This window comes from Miniopterus natalensis, chromosome 14 (assembly GCF_054644295.1).
Source record: "Miniopterus natalensis isolate mMinNat1 chromosome 14, mMinNat1.hap1, whole genome shotgun sequence".
Lineage (NCBI taxonomy): Eukaryota > Metazoa > Chordata > Mammalia > Chiroptera > Miniopteridae > Miniopterus > Miniopterus natalensis.
The window spans coordinates 9,244,646-9,263,628 of NC_142094.1; the positions used below are offsets into that span (position 1 = coordinate 9,244,646).

Here is an 18,983-nt window from a genome sequence, read left to right on the forward strand (position 1 = left end):
CCGACTGGGCTATATTTGCCATTTTTATATTACTTGAAGATTCTTCCCTAATATAACCCGAGCATAGAAATTCTGGAGCAAACAAAACCCCAAATTATGCAGATTGGAGTTTTCACCTCTACTTTTTCAAAACCCTTTGGCTGAAACCACCAGAAATTCCCGTCCTACTCTTGAGTAAATTTAAGGCATGAAAACAATTTGATATTATGGTAAAACTAAGAAGTTAGAGTCCTTTTTTCCTATTTTATTACTTTCCTATTACCTAAAAGTGAGATAGCATCTTGTGATAAAAGAATGCAAGCTTTACCTGCAAAAAATGGCCCCGTCTCTTTCTTTTTTTCAAATGATGTGTCTTCAGGAGCCTTGAGGGGAATCACTGCAAGACAGAAACGAGAGCACAGCGTGAAGCACAGCAGCTGGGGCCTGGCCGGCACCGCAGTCCCAAACAATGCCACATGGCACCCAGCACTTTTACAAAGTAATCTTCACTTTTGCAAAACCACACTTAACTGTCACAACTCACAGGCCACAGAGAGGGGCACTGACTCACACATAACAGCTGAAAGGCTTGGGGCACCGGCAAGGAAAATTAAGATGTCCATTTAAAAGCCAGTATATGGGAAAGAGGGCACACGGTTCAGCAGAAGTCCCGCTCGTCCCATATTCTCGCAAAACAGAGTTCCCCAGTGGGAATTCCAAGAACCAAAACATTATTTATTTTACCACTTGGTATGCCAAGGTTGAGAAGCCTGAGGTCATCTGATGACTCAGGATCTGAGCCCTGAGCACCGTTCTCCGTGCCAGGCAGCCCGCAGAGCAGCGGGCATCTGATTCTGAGATCACGCTGTCTTGTCTGCTTTCATCAGGGGCCGTCGGTCACCGACCTCACCGTGCCAGCTTTCAACAGCCACGGAAACAGAGCTGAGTTACCCCATGTTAAACCCTGAGGATCGTACGACAGGGTCTGAAACCACGGAAACCTCCAGGCACAGGGGCAACATTATCATTAGTAAAAATCTAAAAATTAACCTGACAAAAAAGCAAAATGTCAGGGGATCAAAACATTGTCCAACAGAACGTCCTGAGATGGTGGAGATGTCCTGTCTGCGCTGCACAGACAGCAGCCACTGGCCACACGTGGCTACTGGGCTTTCTGTAAAATGTGGCCAGTCCACGTGGGACTGAGAAGCTGAACTTGTAACTGTATTTCATTTTCATTCATTAAATTCAAGTAGCCACATGTGGTCAGTGGCTACCAAACCGAAGAGCTCTAGAGAAAAGACCTGGGATCTGAATAAAAAGAATCTACCTGCCTAATCTACCTACCTACCTACCATCTGTCACCTGTGCTGTCCTTCAGAGGACCATCGGACAGCTGAAATACATCTGCACACATAGAACTGTGTAACTATGTTACACAAATGTATTTGTGAAATATAAATATGTAATTAGGAAAGCTAGAAGGGAGATTCTTCAGCTTTTCTAAGTGCTCTCAGGAGGGTTTGGTCTGCTATCAGTCCATCGTTACTGGAGACTTTCTCTCCCATTAGAACCTAAATTCCCTAAAACCAGGAGCCATATCTGCCACCTCTGTATCCCCAGGGGCAAGCTGTGACAGACGCCCCTTGGGGTGTGTCCACTCCTCGGGGAAGAAGTGGTTAAAAGTGGCCCAGGATTGAACAGTGGGAGGAACGCGGCACAGAGGCCCAGAGACACAGCGATCCTATCAGCCGTGTGTCTGGAGGTAGCGGGGTGGACAGAAAGAACTTTAGTCAAGTCCCCTTTCAGGGGCCTGTGGGAAGCTGGCACTCAGAGAGGTGTGACACCCGAGAGCCTGGGCTCCTAACCGGAGCAGAGTGTCCACGACTCCCCAGGGAGAGCATGTTTCACAGGCTCTGGCAGACTGTATCCCCTGAGTTCACACCAAGACCCTGTGGCACTGACAACGCCCTCCGGCTGAGGGGCCTCCCGTTCCCTTCCTGGCCTCTGGTTCACTGATGACACTGCCACCTCCGCTGGACCTGCGCTGAAGGACTGAGCTCATCCCATGGGACAGGTGGCCAACCACGTTCAGAGGCCCTTTGCCCAGCACTCTGCCACCTGTTCCCGTGCCCCCAATCCCTTTAAGAAGGAATCCTACAACTACGAAAGCTTAACTGCATCCATAGTTTACATCCAAAATAAGGTGCACCTTTCCGACCCAGACAGCCTTCCAGGACACCGGTGTTGGTGAAGGGGGTGAAGAGGGCCCCGACACAGCGGACTGTGGAGGCCACAGTGAGCAGCAGCAAGGACGTGGGGAAAGACCCCGGGTCTGGGAGACACGCCTTCGTTTCTCTCTTTCTACGGCTGGCCAGGCCAGGCGGAACTAGAGTGTCCTCCAGATTTTCCAGATCCTGACTATATGGCGTGTTGCCCTCACTTAGTGCCCAAAGCTTAAGGTTTCTAAAATTTTAGTGTGCAGGAATATTAATTGGGATTCCTGTTTAAATGGAGATTTCCAGGCGTCACTCTGAGACAGCTGTGTGACGAGGGGGCACACCTTTAAGAGAAGTCTGAGTCGGCGAAGCCCTGCCTCACACGCTCTCAGTGAGTCCACGGAGACGCGGGGGAGGGAATTCAAGCCACGAGGAGCCAGACCCTGTGCCTCAGCCTCCCCTCCCACCCAGGGCAGGGCCCCGGACTGGAAACTAAACCAATGCCTCTTCAATCTGATCCAGGGAAAACAAGACCACCACCACCACCTAAGGACTACGCCAATCACACAAGTGCTGTCTACGAAGGACTCGAAAAGGGCCCCTCAATAGCGACGTGTCCGCACAGTGAACACGAAGTAAAGAGCCCCTTCAGAGGTTACTTTCAAAGGGGGGCGTCTACAAGGATCGATGTGTGTTCCCGGCAGCTGGCGCAAGCTGGGAAACGAGAGAACGTGAGTCAGAGGCCTTCCTCCAAGGATCACGACACCCGCCCCCCCCCACACACAGTGCAGCCTTAGAGAGCCTCGCTGCCCTTTATCATTTACCTTGTCCTTCGCCCGCCTCCCCAGGGTGAGTGTCCCCTGAAGGGACGGGAGGGGACCGTACTTTCCTTCACTTCCGGGACTCCTCGGCGCACAAGTCATAGTTACTTTGAACAAATGAATGGAATGAACACTGTACCGTATTGGTGGGTCGCAGTGCTGGGACCACAGCGTCATTAGGTTCTGGGAGACAGGGAAGAGGGGCCGGGGCCAGGGCCTGTCCTCGCCAGCCACCTCCCGTCACCCCAGTGCCTGCTCAGAAGCAGCAGGAAGGCACCAGCCCACCAGGCCATCAGGGCGGCCTGCACACCACGCTCCGGCCGCGGAGGTGACGCCTGGGGTCTGCTGTGAGCTACTCTACGGCCTCTGAGCTCTCAGTTTCTTACCGAACGGAGGGAGGAAGTCAGTCCTCAAACCCTACGCAGAAGGCGATTCTGAGTTCTTTCAAGCGGAAGGGAGAGGGGCAGAAGTGGACGGCCTGGCCCCCGGCCTTTAGACCTTGCTGATTTGCACCCAAGGGGAATTCAAACCCGGGGAGCAGACACCATCCTGCCTCCGTTTCCCCAGGCAGCACTGTTCAGACACCAGTGGGAGACAACCACCTACGGGGCCGGAAGGGGTTCGTGGTATGAAATATGCACAAGGAAAGACCCTTCAATAAAATAAAGATGAGTCAAAACCTTTGCTCCAAGTTTTAAAAATTAATATGCTCAGTTCACTGGCCCTTTTTATGCAGTGATGGTTCCCAAGGAAAAAGTACACGTCGCTGCCCCCGTGTTTATGGCCGGACCAGCATTCTCAGGGAAGGCAACTGCAGCCCGAGACACAGCCCTTCCCTGCTCTGCTCTCGGCAGTCTGCCTGCTGCCTCCTTCCCTCTTGTCCCTCCGAGACTCAGGCCCAAGGCCGCCTCTCCTGGGGCCTGAACAAAGCCATGCAGGTGAGGACCTCTGAGCCCGGCACCAACGGGGCAGCCGATGAGAAACAGAAACGGTGAGCTTTATCTATTCCAAGTCATTCTTTCCTTTTGCCTTCCCTCTAAGATAAATTCTGAAAAACAAACTGAAAGGGCAAATGTAAACCACATTTAACAGCCTTCCCACTGGGACAAGGCAGATGGAAAAGAGGTCTGCATTCAGAACGCAGTCAGCTACAGAATGCAAGGCCATGTGTCCCCACACAGCAGTTAAGACATTTTGAAACTTAGGGCTTGGTCACTGGCCCTCTCCAAATACAACTCCAGCATCAGTCTATAGTTTCGCTTGCTATTAACTTCCACTCCTTGCTGCCATTAATTAAAATGGGATTTTACCAAAGAGTTTAGGTCACTCATTCATGCTTTCACCCAAAGGAACTGTCGCAGAGCCCTCTGTGTTCCATGCGCTGTCAGGTGTGAGGATGCATTTAGGAAGAATCTGGCATGGTGTCCAGGGTCACGCTCCCCGGCCGGGCCACCATGCCAACCTTCCCTGTCATCATTGCCCGCCCTGGCCCTGACCAACCACAAACACACATCCGACTCCATCAAGTTATTCGCAAGTTCCTCTCCCGCCCAGTCCATGCCTCTGCTCAGGCCCTCGGGTCTCCTGGTGAGGCATGGTCCACAACCATCAGAGCCCTCTCACCCTGGGCCCAGCAACCCACAGCCTCCGGGTGACCTTCTCATGTTCCCCCAAGAATGCACCCTTGTCTCTCTCTTACTTCCATGCCGGAGGCACCTTCCCAGATGGCCCTTTCGCACTCTCACTTTATTAGCTACCTCGATTGCGTCTGTAAGATCTATACCCATATCTACATGTCTCCCCCTGAGTCTGTGAGGCTGGGGCCCCCAGGGCGGGAATCGAGCCTCCCACTCTCACGTCTCCTTGGGCAAGTGCAGTGACCACGGGCTCATTAGCCGGCAGAAAGCATGTCTGCTCCACTTACATTTCCAGTCTCTTCAATTCTTCCAAGACAAAGGCCGTCGGAATGAGGGTGGGAATGAAGAATTAAGTGGTATTTAAATCACACCCCAGTTGTCAATCTGTTCCCTTCAAGTATCTGGACCTATTAACACTTTAAACATCGCGATGTGTGCTTGTGTAATTAAGAAGTAGCACTCAATGTCTGGTTAATCTCACTCCTAATTATCTCTCCCATGTCTCCAGAGAAAAGGAATTATTTAATTTCTTCCACTGGAACTTGAGACATTGGTTCCCTGGGGTAGTACTTTTGATTTAATTATTAAATTCCCTCTAACCTTGTATTAGACTTTTGCTTTGTGGACTCCTCACATTTAAAGCTTACTTACACAATCGTAAGTCAAATAGCAACTTCACTTATTAAACTCTGGTGTTTGGGGTTAGACTGAAATGATTGCTCAATTGCGGGAGGCAGCCTTTGCAAATGGCTTCTACTATCAGCACTGGCAGTGCTGATGAAGGCATCTCCACTTCCCAGTACAGACAGTGTCTGAGTCTGGGGGGCTGGGCTGGGCTGGGCTGAAGAGCCACTGAGGGCAATTTTTTAATGAAGTTTAGGGAATCGAAGCAGTTGATCCCCTAACAGCAGAAACCTAAAATGAAAGACAATGTCACTCTTGTGAACCCCAGAGATTGTGCTTCCTGGTGTGAACGGGCCATGCAGTGCCCTCAGGCTGGGCCCCTAAAACTGGTCTGCTAAAAACTCAGCAGCAGCTAAGGACATGTGGCCCCGGAACTGGGCAGAGCCTGCCCTGCGCCCTCAGGCTTCATCTCGGACTCTCCCAGGGACACCTGAAGAAAAGCCAGGCTCCAGGGCTAGTCTAGCCTCCCATCCCCACCCAGCCGCCCTCTAGCTTAGAATAGCACCAGCATGTCATGTCCTGAGAGGGCCCAGGCCAGATGGATGTCTGAGGAGGACACGTGTGGGCATTTCAGGGACATCAGGCAGGGTGGAAAGGCAGAGGCTGCGAGACCCCAATGCTTGAGGAGCAGAGGCGGCAAAGGGAGGTCAAGGGCTGATGGAAGAGCAGAGACAAAACAGAAGCGGCAGTGCCTGGGCACGGGGACACTGGGCAGAGGTGGTGAAGGGCAGTGGAGGGCAACAGGGACTCTGATGGCCCAGTAATGGGAAGACAGCCAGCTTAGTTTATAAACTGCACACCTGCAGAGGCACAGCAAGTGACCTGCCAATGCTGAGGGTGGGGACACACGCAGGGCCGACGCTCCCTGGTGTCTGCAGGCACAGTGTACAACGAATGGCTTCCAAAACGATCACTAATTTCAAAAGAAATGGCCACGACCAGTGAGACATTATTTTGTACTTATTGGAGAGGTCTGGGCCCTTTACGTATCAAATCTTCACCTCATTTCAAGAGTGACCCTGGAATGTACCTGAAAGAGAACAGCTTGTCTCAGTCTCTGGGGACGTTTTCTGCTCTTGGGTTTTAGGACAGAAATACTTATGTTAAGTTGTTGGACCCCACTTCCTCAAAAGCAAGGACTTGTAGCTACTTCTCTGGGCCTAAGGCCACCAAGAACCAAGAACACTTGGAAATCTCTGCACTAGTCTACCTATGAGACCTTCTATTTAAAACCCCAGGACACCTCCAAAATAAACCAGTCACCCCGAGAAGAAAGAGTCTGACCAGCTGCGTCTCCCGTTGGAAAGTACCCAAACCTCTGCTCCATGGCCTTCATTTCCACCCGACTGCCTTGTCCCCCAGCTCGGGCTTGCTGTGCCTCAGCGTTGGGCAGTGCACTCAGGACCGACCTCCCACTATTCATGGGGCTAGTGGGTTCCCTGCATCTCACCACTCACGATGACCGAGCGACAAGCAGTTACCTCGGACGGCTGTCACTGCAGCGGAGGGTGCAGGGCTCCTGGGCTGCTGCGGGCGGGTGGGTGCGCCCCATCCCGCCCAGAACACTGTGCTCCTCTGGACCACGTGCACATGGACCTCCGGGACCCTGGGAAGGGCTGCTGCATCCCCACCCTCCAGTGCTGCTCTTCCATTGAGGACACCTGACCTTCTCTAGACGGCCACCAGGAGGGCCTGGAGGAGCCCGAACCAGAGCCCAAGCCACGCTAGCTCCTCCTGCTGCCCCAAACACCGGTGTTTCCCAAGGCTCCATCCTTGGCGCCTGCCCACTGGAGGTCTCACCCACCCCCGTGGCTTCACCTGTCTGGCTCAGAAATCAGGTCTCAGCAGCCACAGCAGCACGGCATCCCTCTGTGTCCAGGTACCTGGCCATGCAGCATGGCTTACCGCCCGCCGCTCTCGATCCTGAGCCTCCCCTGCGAGCAGCCCCATCCCTTGCGGCCTCTCTGCCAGCTGCGGGCACCGCCCTGCATATACTTACTGAGTTAGATCCCTGGCTATCACCCCAAATCTCTCTCCCTTGCCCACATCCAGTCAATTCTAAAGCCTTTTCAGTTGACCCCTCATTGTCTCTCCATTTCCACTTCCAAGCTTAGTTCTCAATCATTCCCAGCCTGAACGACTACAGAAAACACGCCCTCCTCGCCCTTGAGTCTGGTCCCTCCAAAGCCATGTCCCAAGCAGCACACAGAAGGATCTAGCAAAAGGCTTTAAACGCTTCGCGGGCTTTCCACGGCCTAAAGCAGAGACTCCTCAGACTTCCTAAGGATACAGTCACCTAGACGGCGTGTTTTGAACCAGCCAGGATCCTGCGGGCAGAGGCCTGGGAATCTTCATGTTAACAGCGGCCCTGGTGACGATTATCATTAGACAAAGTCAAAAATGTCGGCCTACAAAATCAATTGTAGATTCCTTAGCATTTGGCGAAAGCCCTTCGCCGTCAGTCCTGCCTCCTTCCCTAGTTAGCCACAGCTGCCCCGCCTCCCATCTCAGGCTACAGGGGTCCTGACTCACTGGTGTGGGGCCCCCCATACCGAGATGCCTCTCCTTCCCACTCCCTGCCCCCCCTGAACCCCAGTGTCAGCGTAAGCACTGTCTGCTCCCTCATGCTGGGGCCCCGTGTGACCCCACAATCCCCATTCTCTCCCTTACCATCGCACGTACACTGTGACCTCATATCTGTTTGTGCATCTGCCACCCCGACGGGTCAGGCATGTGTCCCCAAGTTTCTAGCACATGAGGGCCCGGCGCAGGGCAGGCGCGATCAAGTGCCCCCCGAGCGGAGCGGTGAATGAATCGCCGGCACTGCTGAGCTCCGCAGCCACAGTGATTTCCAGGCAGTTGCCGCCCCGCGCCCGCGCCCGCGCCCGCACAGCCTCCTCGGCGAGCCGGTCATGCCTCCGAAGGCTGCCACTCGTTTCTTCCTCATTTTTGCCACCCTCCTGCAGTCTGAATCTATCTTTCTGGAAATGAGGCTCCCAAAGCGGACTGTGTCATCTGCATCACAGTCTCCCCAGCACAGTGCACATGACACCGCCTGCCTTCTCAGGGACACCAGGACAGTCTGCACATGGACGGAAATGACACGGACTGTCGGCGCTGCCATGTCGGTTGCAGACGCACATCTGATTCGCCGCCATCATCGCCGTAGTCCCTGCCCAGGGACAGCCTCTTAGCCTCCTGGTGACTCCTCAGCAGTGCTTGCGATCGTTTTCCCCGAACGTATCACTTTGCCATTTTCCAAACTGAATCTCATTCTGTTATTTCCTGCCCGTATTTCTTACCTCTCTGGATTCATTTTTATTATGTTTTATTCCTCGCTGACATTAAGAACATTTGCCAATTTTGTATTTTCTGTAAAGTTCATTAGGGTACAGTGTGCTCCTTTTTCAATGTCATTGATAAAACAATTAAATGAAATCAAACCCAGCGCTGACCCTCCCAGTTCCACTGGCAGCCTCTCCAGAGGGTTGCACACCATGTGTCAACAGGACGGTGGTTTCGATCCATTTTCCCTGCAGCCCGGGCTTCTCACTCAGCGACATGGAACACGGCACAGCAAATGAGGGAAGTGTGTAATGTTCTCCACCTTTCCTTCTATTTTGTGTAATAAAAATGACATTGACAAGTTCATCTAGCATGACAGCTTCTCTATAACAAGCCAAGCATGACGCCATTGTCATCTAGACGGTCATGTTTGCATTCATTATTTATCATTTCATTTTGTGCCAACCAGCACCGATAACCCTACAGCCAAGAGCCCTCCCTCCACAATCTCACATTTACATAATTTGCAAATAAACCCCAACTGAATATTTCCCTATTTTCCATTATATTTTAATAATTTTCAGGTAAAACATAAAATGGCAACTTAATCTTAACCCCAAATTGATACAGCCTGCATGTCTCAGTCAGGCACTTTCAGGGGTGTCTCCAGGAATAAGCCGTGACAAGTTCATTCATTTGTGTAAATTTTCCCCCATAGTTTGCTATTTTATTTTTTGTGACCACACACACATGCTTAAGACAAACCTCATTTTGGGGAAAACGCGAACATATAGAGAGCAAAGTGACGCAAATAATACTGCTGACGCTGGGGGGCCAGTGTTTGTTTGGTCTTAGGTTTTTGTTTTGGTTCTTTATTTCATGTGATGTTGGTAAAGCACTTTACAGGCACAGAACTACTGAGCTGGACTTTGTCAGGAGGCACCATGCTGGGTACACAACACGGATGCAACAGGCTGCAGTTTATGGCCAATTCCCTGCACACTCTTTGGAACTCATCCCTTTCTCTCCCACTCCAAAGGGCAGAGCAAAGTATGAGTGACCTGCACTGGTGTTACAGTAACAGACTTGACCCCACAGTAATATATACAAACAATTAAAGATGCTAGGCTGTCATCAGTGCTCATGATAACCGAGTTGTGGAACAACAGTAATAGTCACGACTTTAATTTCTTCAACAGTCTGATAAGTGAGCCTTCCCAGTAATGAGCTGTGCAGAAATGGGCTCACTGCCATTCATCCTGACCCTCCTCAGAGAAGAACCTGTGACCTTCCCTAAATGGTCATTCTCAGGGTAAACAGGACTCCAGCTAAGGAAAAGTGAGACATCCTGAAAAATGCAAAAAGTGCCAAATGGCTTGAGGCATGCAAGTTTCTTGATTTTAAAAAAAAGGAAAGTAGGTTTTAAACTATAGGCTATAGGACTTTTCATCTATCTATGACAAGTTTCTAGAATAAATTCTCTTTAGAGCAATTTTGGGTTCTGTGCAAAACTGAGGGGAAGGTACAGAGATTCCACACATGCACAGCCTTCTCCATTACCAGCATCCCACACCAAGGGGTACACTTGTAATCAGTGAACCTATGCTGACACATCCATATCACCCCAGAGCCCAGAATTTACACTGGGGGTCACTCTTGGTGGTGTACATCTTATGGGTTTAGACAGATGAATGACATGTACCCAACATTACAGTAACATACAACATGTTTCCACTGCTGTAAAAGCCATCTGTGATCCCACTATTCATCCCTCCCTCCTACATTACCCTGGCAGCCAATCATCTTTTTACTGTCCCAAAGCTTTGCCTTTGCCTTTTCTAGAATGCCAGAGTTGTTATCACATGGTATGCAGCCTTTCCAGGTTGGCTTCTTTCACTTAGTGATATGCATTTCAGTTTCCTCCATATATTTTCATGGCTCAATAGCTCATTTCGTTAGAAAAGAATTTTTTAAATACGTTTTTTGTGATTTTTGGAGAGAGAAGGTAGAAGGAGGGAGGGAGGGAGGGAGAGAGAGAGAGAAGTGAGAGGGACAGGGAGAAAGAGAAGAAGGGAGAGAGAGGGGGCAGAAGGGAGGGAGCAGAACAGAGGGAAGGGGAAAGACAAAGAGAGAGGGAGGGAGAGAAACATTAATGGGAGACAGAAACATTGATTGTCTGCCTCCCACAAACACCCCAAACAGGGATCAAGCCTGCAACCTGGGTATGTACCCTGTCCAGGAATCGAACCAGAAACTTTTCGGTACATGGGATAATGTACAACTAACTGAGCCACACCAGCCAAGCCAAGAAGAGATTTTTAAATAAGAGTTTCAAGAAATTTTAAAAGAAGAGTATTCCCAGATGGTGGAAAATTGAGTGGAAGCTGCACTAACACTCCCAGGACCAAACTGGAATTACAACTAAAATATAGAAAAACCATCCTGAATGATCAACTGCAACTGAAGACGAGCTGGAGAGCACCTTCATAACCAAGGAGGAAAAGAGGAGACCACATAGAGACTGGTAGGAACTGCGGAGGTGTGAGAGGGCTGGCTGGGCTCCCACAGGCAGCTGTTGAAGGTCCAGAGGGATACCTCAGCTGTGGGGGTTCCCACTGAGGACTCTGGGGTCTAAACCCCAGGCTGGGCTTTCCAGTCCAGAGAACCAGAACTGAAAAAGGTGCCCAAATAACATCTTGCTATGAAAAGCAGCAGGGTTTCTGTCAGCCAGGCAGAGACAGCTGGAAATGCAGGCACCCTCTTAAAGAGCCAACATACAAAGTTTCATGTAGAGCCACTCACCTTGGGATCCAGCAGAGGGAGGGTAGAGTGGACTAGAGCTGTGTGAGGAGGATCCAGGGGTGCTGGCAGGGGAACCTCAGGGCAGCCATCTGGATCCTTGTGCTGAGCCATTCCCCCATATGGCATAGGACATCTTTCTCAGGCAGACATTTACCTTCCAAGCAGCTTTTGCCTGGGGGATAAGCAACTGCCCCACCCTGCTGCAAAACCTCTTGCCCCACTTTGAGGAGTTTCTACAGCCTAAGGCTCATTAAGAGACTGAATAAGCCTCTGGGTGCTTTGAGTCTTTGCCTGCTTTGCTTCTGGACTAAGGGCTTGGAAAAGCAGACCTTGATGAACATCTTGGTCCTGTCCAAACACATCCATCCCCAGCAGAGGGAACCACAAGAAAACTTCAATCAGGGTACTCAAGGCCAGTCACAAGCAACGTCAAACATTGACATACACCAAACACCATCCTAAAGACTGGGAGTCCTAGCAGATCTGCCTAATACATAGAAACAAATACAAACAGGCAGCCAAAAGGAGGAGACAAAGAAGCAAGACCCAAATGAAAGAGCAAGAGAATTCTCCAGAAGAAGAGCTAAATTAAGTGGATATAAGCAATCTATCAAATGTAGAGTTCAGGGAATACTGATCATAAGGATGCTCAACAGCATGAGAAAAGACATGGAAACTATGAAGAAAATTAAGAATGATATAGTAGAATTAAATTTTAAAAAGCATTGGAAGGAATGAACAGCAGGTTAGAGGAAGTAGAGGATTGGATCAGTGAATTAGAAGACAGGATAGAAAAAAATCACTCAATCATTAAACCAAAAAGAAAAAACAATTCAAACACAGGACAGTTTAACGAAACTGTGGGACACCATCAAATGTAACAATATTCTCACCATAGGAATGCCAGAAGATGTAGAAAGTAAGCAAGGGTTCAAGGGTTAGAGAACCTGTTTGAAGAAATAATGGCAGAAAACTTCCCTAACCTGGTGCAGGAAAAAGCCAAACAAATTCAGGAGGCACAGAGTCTCCCAAGCAAGGAGAACTCAAAGAGGCCTACACCCAGACACATCATAATTAAAATGCTAAAAATTCAAGACAAAGAATCTTAAAGGCAGCAAGAGAAAAGCAAGCTGTTACCTACAAAGGAGCTCCCATAAGGCTGTCAGCTGACTTTTCATCAGAAACTCTACAGGTCAGAAGGGAATGGCATGAAGTATTCTAGGTAATGAAAAACAAGGATATGAAACCAAGACTACTCTATCCAGCAAGGCTATCATTCAAAATAGATGGTGAAATAAAGAGCTTCCCAGACCAAAAAAAAGGCTAAAGGAGTTTATCACCACCAAACCAGCATTGCAGGAAATGTTAAAGGGACTGCTGTAATAAGAAGTTGAAACTGAATGAGAAACTTAAGTATAAAGAAATAAAATGGCACCCAGCTGGGCGTGGCTCAGCGGTTGAGCATGGACCTATGATCTAGGAGATTGCGGTTCAATTCCCAGTTGGGGCACATGCCTGGGTTGCTGGCTTGATCCCCAGTTGGGGGTGTGCAGGAGGCAGCCGATCAATGACGACTCTCTCATCATTTCTCTCTCCCTCTCCTTTCCTCTCTCTGAAATCAATAAAGATATGTTTTTAAAAAAAGAAATAAAATGGCAATAGGTAAGTACCTATCAATAATAACCTTAAATATAAATGGATTAAATGTTCCAATCAAAGGACACAGAGTAGCTGAATGGATAAGAAAACAAGACCCAGATAGATGCTGTCTACAAGAGACCCACCTCAGAACAAAAGACTCACACAGACTGGAAAAAAAACAAAAACAAAAACTTCTAGAGGACTTGAAAGGAGAGATCGACCGCACTTGGGACATTCTCAAAGTTAGACCACATTTTAGGACACAAAACAAGTCTCTACAACTTCAGAATATGGAAATCATATCAAGTTTCTTCTCGAACATTTACACCATGGAATACTATGCAGCTGTAAAAACAAAGGATCCCTTACCCTTTGAGACAACATGGTGGGACCTGGAGAGTATTATGCTAAGTGAATTAAGCCAGTCAGAGAAAAACAAGTGTCACATGATTTTACTCATATGTGGAATCTAATGAGCAAACTAAACCAATGAACAAAATAGATCTAGAGAAATAGAAGCATGGAAAAGGCTGATGAATCTCAGAGGGAAGGCAGGGGTGGGTGGGTGAATCAGTGGGGAGAGACTAACCTAAGAACTTATATGCATATATGCATAACCCATGGACGCAAACAACAGTGTGGTGAAGGCCTGGGGGGATGGGTACAGGGTGGAGGGGATCAATGGGAGAAAAAAAGGGACATCTGTAATATTTTCAACAATAAAGATAATTTTTTTTAAAAAAAAGAAATTTAAAAAGGAAAAGGTACTACTAAGAGACATTATCAGGCCAATCCCAATTGCTTTTCTGATACATTTAGTAATAGAGATCATGAAAAGTCACGGACAACTCAAAGCTGGCTTTTTAGTAAAGTAACCAACAGTCTCTAATTGTAGCCATGTGGGCTAGAAGGGAAAATATGGTCAAGATAAAGGCTCAAGGGCTTAAATTAAAATTCCTAGCCTGGGAATGGTATGGATGCGGGGTGGAGGGGATCAATGGGGGGAAAAGGGAGACATCCGTAATACTTTCAACAATAAAGATAAATTTTTAAAAATAAATAAATAAAATTCCTAGTACTTCAACATGAAGAGTGTAAGTAGATGACTCACTGCCTCTCAACTATTGGCCAATGGCACAAGGGTAGAAAAAGTAATGATACATATATTTGCAGATATTATTGAGAAGCAGCTGAAAAAGACTCTATCCAAACAGTAAGATTACTCATTATATTGTCAAATAAAAGTCAACAACTTTTGTATAACCAGGAGTAACCAATTTAAAACATGTGTGTGTGTGCACATGTGTGTGTAAGGAGAAGGGACAGATCCTAATTATAAGTATAAAATACCTAGAAATCTTTAAAGATATTTAAAAAGAAAACCCACTCAGAATGCATTAGGAATACAACAGGTCCCTCAATAGAAACATTTAAAATCATAAAGATGTATAAGATGTATATACCTGCCCAAGGTAATTATAAAGTCAATGAAATCCCAATAAAATCAAACCCTAGCATAATTTTTACAAAACTAGGTAAGATCACCTGAAGGAAAAATTAAATGTATAAGAATAGGCAAGCCATTTATTTAAAAAATAATAAAGGAGACTTGCCCAATTCTATAAAAATTTTAAAATGCTGCACTGGTGAGATAGAGTTTACACTGAAATGTAGGCATTTAGCTTCTAAAAAATGTGGCATTTCAAGACCAGGAAATTTTATCTAAGCAATAGGTAATGTAGGGACAACAGAATAGCCATTTGGAAACAAATTAGCTACTCCATACTTATATAAAAATGGATTACAAATAGATAAAGGGGTAAACTGCCTTCTTCAAAAACTTTAAATAAAAATATGGAAAATGCTTTTATAAGCTTAGGGTGAGAAACACCTTCCTAGATAAGATTTAAAACCAAGGTACCATGTGCAATTTGTTGAAAATAAATTACATCTAAAAAACAAAAACAAAAACAAACCTGGAAAAAAGGAATACCATAAAGAAAAACATGGCCAATTTGACTGTATAAATATCCTGAAAGTATAAAATGTCTATATGGCAAAAAAAAATAAAGTATAAACACAAGTAACAAATAGGAAGAAAATTTTGCACCATATGTAACAGCTAATAAATTAATGATCAGAAAAAATATATATATAAAAAGACAGCAGCCAATTGAAAAATAGGCCATGGATACAGACAAGCAACTGACAGAAGAACATTTTTAAGCAGTCAATAAACATAAGAGATGTACAACCTCACTACTAATTCAATACAATAATTTAAATTAAACTCTATTGTATTGAAATTAAAACAACAGTAAAATATTATTTTCTCATCACTGAGATAAATAATGGAAAAGATTAATAATATCCATTGTTAATGAAGCTTCAGGGAAATAGATACTATCACGCAATGATGGTCAGAGTATACATTAGTCAAGTCTTTCAGGACAGCATCCTGGCATTGTTTATTAAAATTTAAATATGCGTAGCCTTAGGCCAAGCAATTCTCTTTCCAGAAATCCAGCCAACAGAAACACAGGGAAATGTATACAAGATGTTCACTGAAGCACTGCTTGTGTTAATGAAACATTGGAAGTTCCCTAAGTTTTCACCCCTGGGGAATGATGGATGTAGTTTGGTGTTGTCTTGCTATGTAACATCAATTACAAAAAGTACATATGATACCATCAACAGCACTTGTAAAGCATTAAGTGCAGTGTTGTTAAATGTGTGTGGGTGGGTGTGCATGAGTGCCAAGGGGAGAGGGCCCTGAAGGATCCAGCCGGGGCGCTGACGCCAGCTACCTCTGGCGATGGCAATGCAAGTGGATATTAGGGTGCAAGCAGGGAGAAGGCAGACTCTGATATTTCCGTTTTGACACTGTTTGACTCCTTTACATACAATATTTTTTTACACCATCCCTCTGCCACAGCAGCTTACAAAAATATCGGTGTGACTACATTATGTTGAACATGTATAAACAGCCTAAAAACAGAAGCTACACGATGCCATAGGCAGAGTAGGCCTCCATGGGCTGGCACCCACCAGGAGGCGTCACGGAGGAGGAAGGAGGCACGGACCAGGGACCTTAAATAAGATGTGCAGCTGGAACAGGCCACGGGAGCGGGAAGGTCTCCCAGGGAGAGCGGCGCTATTCACCCGGCCAGGCGCACTTCACTCATTCCTAAGGTACTTACTGACAGTCAGCTGTGTACCGGATCTTGTCCCCGGTACTCACAGTCACCATCATCATCATCACCCCCAGAAAGCATATATTATGCAGACCGAGCCACGGGAAAAAGGCAAATTCAATGCTGGTGGGAATGTAGATGCCAATTGAATGCTTTAAATTGTATCAGTCTTTAAACTGAGTATGCCACTGGACCCAGCAATCTTATTTCCTGGACTTCACTCTAAGGACAGGGACATTAGTGAAGATTTACTGACAAGGAATTAGAACAATTTAAGTGACAGTAACTAGGAAGCTAAATTGTGGGACATCCACATCATAAAATATTACTCCACCATTAACATCAAGTTGTGGGAGCATCTTTCACAACATAGGAGGGTGTGCACACTATTTAGTAATGTGAGAGAAGCCAGTCCCGAAGTGGTATTTATGGTATGAGTGGAATTAGGCTGTTAATTTTTATTTGCATAAAAATGTCTGGAAGGATTCACAATGAAATGTTAAGTTATGCCTGGGCAAAGAGATTGCAAGTCATTTCTGTATTTTTCCATGTTTTCTCTAATTGAGCTATATTATTTTTGCAGTAGAAAACAACCAATATGTGGAAGTCAGGGTAAGCAATAAGAGCCAACACTCTTCTGACACTTGCTCTGCGCCAAGAACCATCCCTCAAACGCATTAGCCTGAGTCAACCTCCACTCGCAGCGGGAGACGAGAAGAGCCCCAAGCCCGTGCATCAGCCTTTCTGGAAGTTCACGGGGACACACGAACAATCTGACCTCACATTAAGAACACCGCAAGGAGAACAGAACAGTCCATGCGCAAGGGCCGGGGGCGGGGCAGCATTAGAAAGGGTTCCCAACAAAACTCCCCCTCTCCGCGAAGGGCCTGAGAAGCCCGTGGGAGGGAGGCGAGTGAGCATTTAGGAAAGAGGGCTACGGGGCCCAGGGGCAAAGGCGCTCAGTCCAGAAACACTCTGAGAGTTTCTGCTTACAATTCCAACCCAAATGTTTCTGCCCACGGAACTTTACATGGTGTTGTTTGTCTCGCTCTTGTTTTCCATATAACAACTACTGAAGTGCAGATTTAGGAAAACAAGGCCCCAGGAGATGCGGGAGGCAAGGGGCCTGGGGAAAGCTGCCCTGGGAGGCTGGGGCACAGGCCTGTCCCCAGCCTCGCTCAGGGAGGACAGGCGCCAAGGCCTCACACACTCCCCGCAGCCTGGGCAGACAGCCGCTCTGCTTTCAGGCCATTCACTTGGGGTTACTCTCCTTAATCCCTTAGGGTACACTTCCAGGAGCCTAAGTGGACCATTCTAGAAGTGCGGCAGTTGCTTCCTAAGGTTTTTAACTTTCTCATCAGAAACCCAAGGCCCAGCCCAGAGGCCGAGGCACTGTGAGGAACTGGGAGCTCTGAGGCGGAGCAGGGGCATGGGAGGGGGGAAGAGTGAGGATGAGGGGGCTTGAAAGGGGGGGGAAGGCCAGGAAAGTGGAGAGGGGAGAAGAAAGAGGGGAAGGGGCCGCAGTGGAGGGGAGGAGGGGGAGGGCAGGTTTCAATGCCAGGGGCCCTTGGGAACTAGCCGGGTGGGGCAGGGTCACGCTGTTCTGAGAGAGCCGACTCCCCGAAAGCGGACGCACCTGCTGCACTAGAGGACGCTCTTGCCCGAATGCAGGGAAGCTGTGTGCCTGCTCCACCTGGCACAGTCCGCACTGCCCACAGGCAGTGTCCAGCTCCAGAGTCCACTGTGACATCAAAATGAAAACATACAACCGAGTTTCCGAGCCAGGTGATAGACTGGATTCCCACCTCAGCCCTTGGTCATCTCAGGTATTTTTCTGCTTTCTGTGCATTTATATAAATGTAAAAATATATATTTATACTAAATGTATAAATAAATGTATATTAAAATATACACTTATTCTCTTGAATAAATTTGCTTAAAACGAAAAGGTGCACAACATTTAAAATAGTATATCATTCTGTGCTTAAGAATCACAATAAGCAAAATCCAAGGACAAAGCTGGGCTACTCAAAGGCTACCCACAGAATTAACTCACACAAACATATCCCTAGTCACAGCACCCTAAACACCCCTCATGACTGCCCTTATCCCCTGGAAAAGCTTTATCAAAACTGCATCACTAATGCCTTTAATCCTGTATTACATGTGTATAACAAAGTTAGATTTTTTTCACATTTGGGACTATCAGCTTTACTCTATGACCCCCTTGCTCTTGTGCCAGACCAAACTCAAAGCAATCTAAGGTGGAATTTTAGCTAATAACAGCAAGTCTTATTAAAACTGTGAGAGGTGTCTTGTTGAATAAAACATTTGTGATAAAAAATGATAGCCCTCAAACATGGCACTTGGTAGCTAAGATGTTCCAGACTGTGGCCCATGCCTCCCTCCCGTCTCCAGGAAGGGAGGGGCTCCCTCTGGTCCTTTGCCCACTCTCGGGTGAATTTCTCAGTGAGCTGTTACAGCCTGAGTCTTGGATCTGTTCCTTCGGGCAACAGATCAGAGCCACCAGTCTTCCCTGCTCCAAGGCCCGAACTGACATCAGGACCTCCCAATGCGTGCCTCCTCCCGTGGACGCCTGGCAGCCATGGCCCAAGCAATCAAGGCTGCCAGACCTGAGCTCGAGGTGAAGCGTCCAATCAGTCCCATCTTTCAAATGTGAGGGAGGTTTTGCTCAGAGGGCGGGCTGGGCAGCATGGGGCC

General features: G+C 47.6%; 1 protein-coding gene across 1 annotated transcript in view; it reads right to left on the reverse strand.

Moving 5' to 3' along the window:
• VSTM4 (V-set and transmembrane domain containing 4) overlaps positions 1 to 18,983 on the reverse strand; it is an 85,426-nt gene that overhangs the window by 57,838 nt on the left and 8,605 nt on the right. The window contains exon 3 of the mRNA XM_087824233.1: positions 308 to 376. Within this exon, the coding sequence (XP_087680359.1) occupies positions 308 to 376 (69 nt within the window). The remainder of the gene's footprint in view (positions 1 to 307; positions 377 to 18,983) is intronic.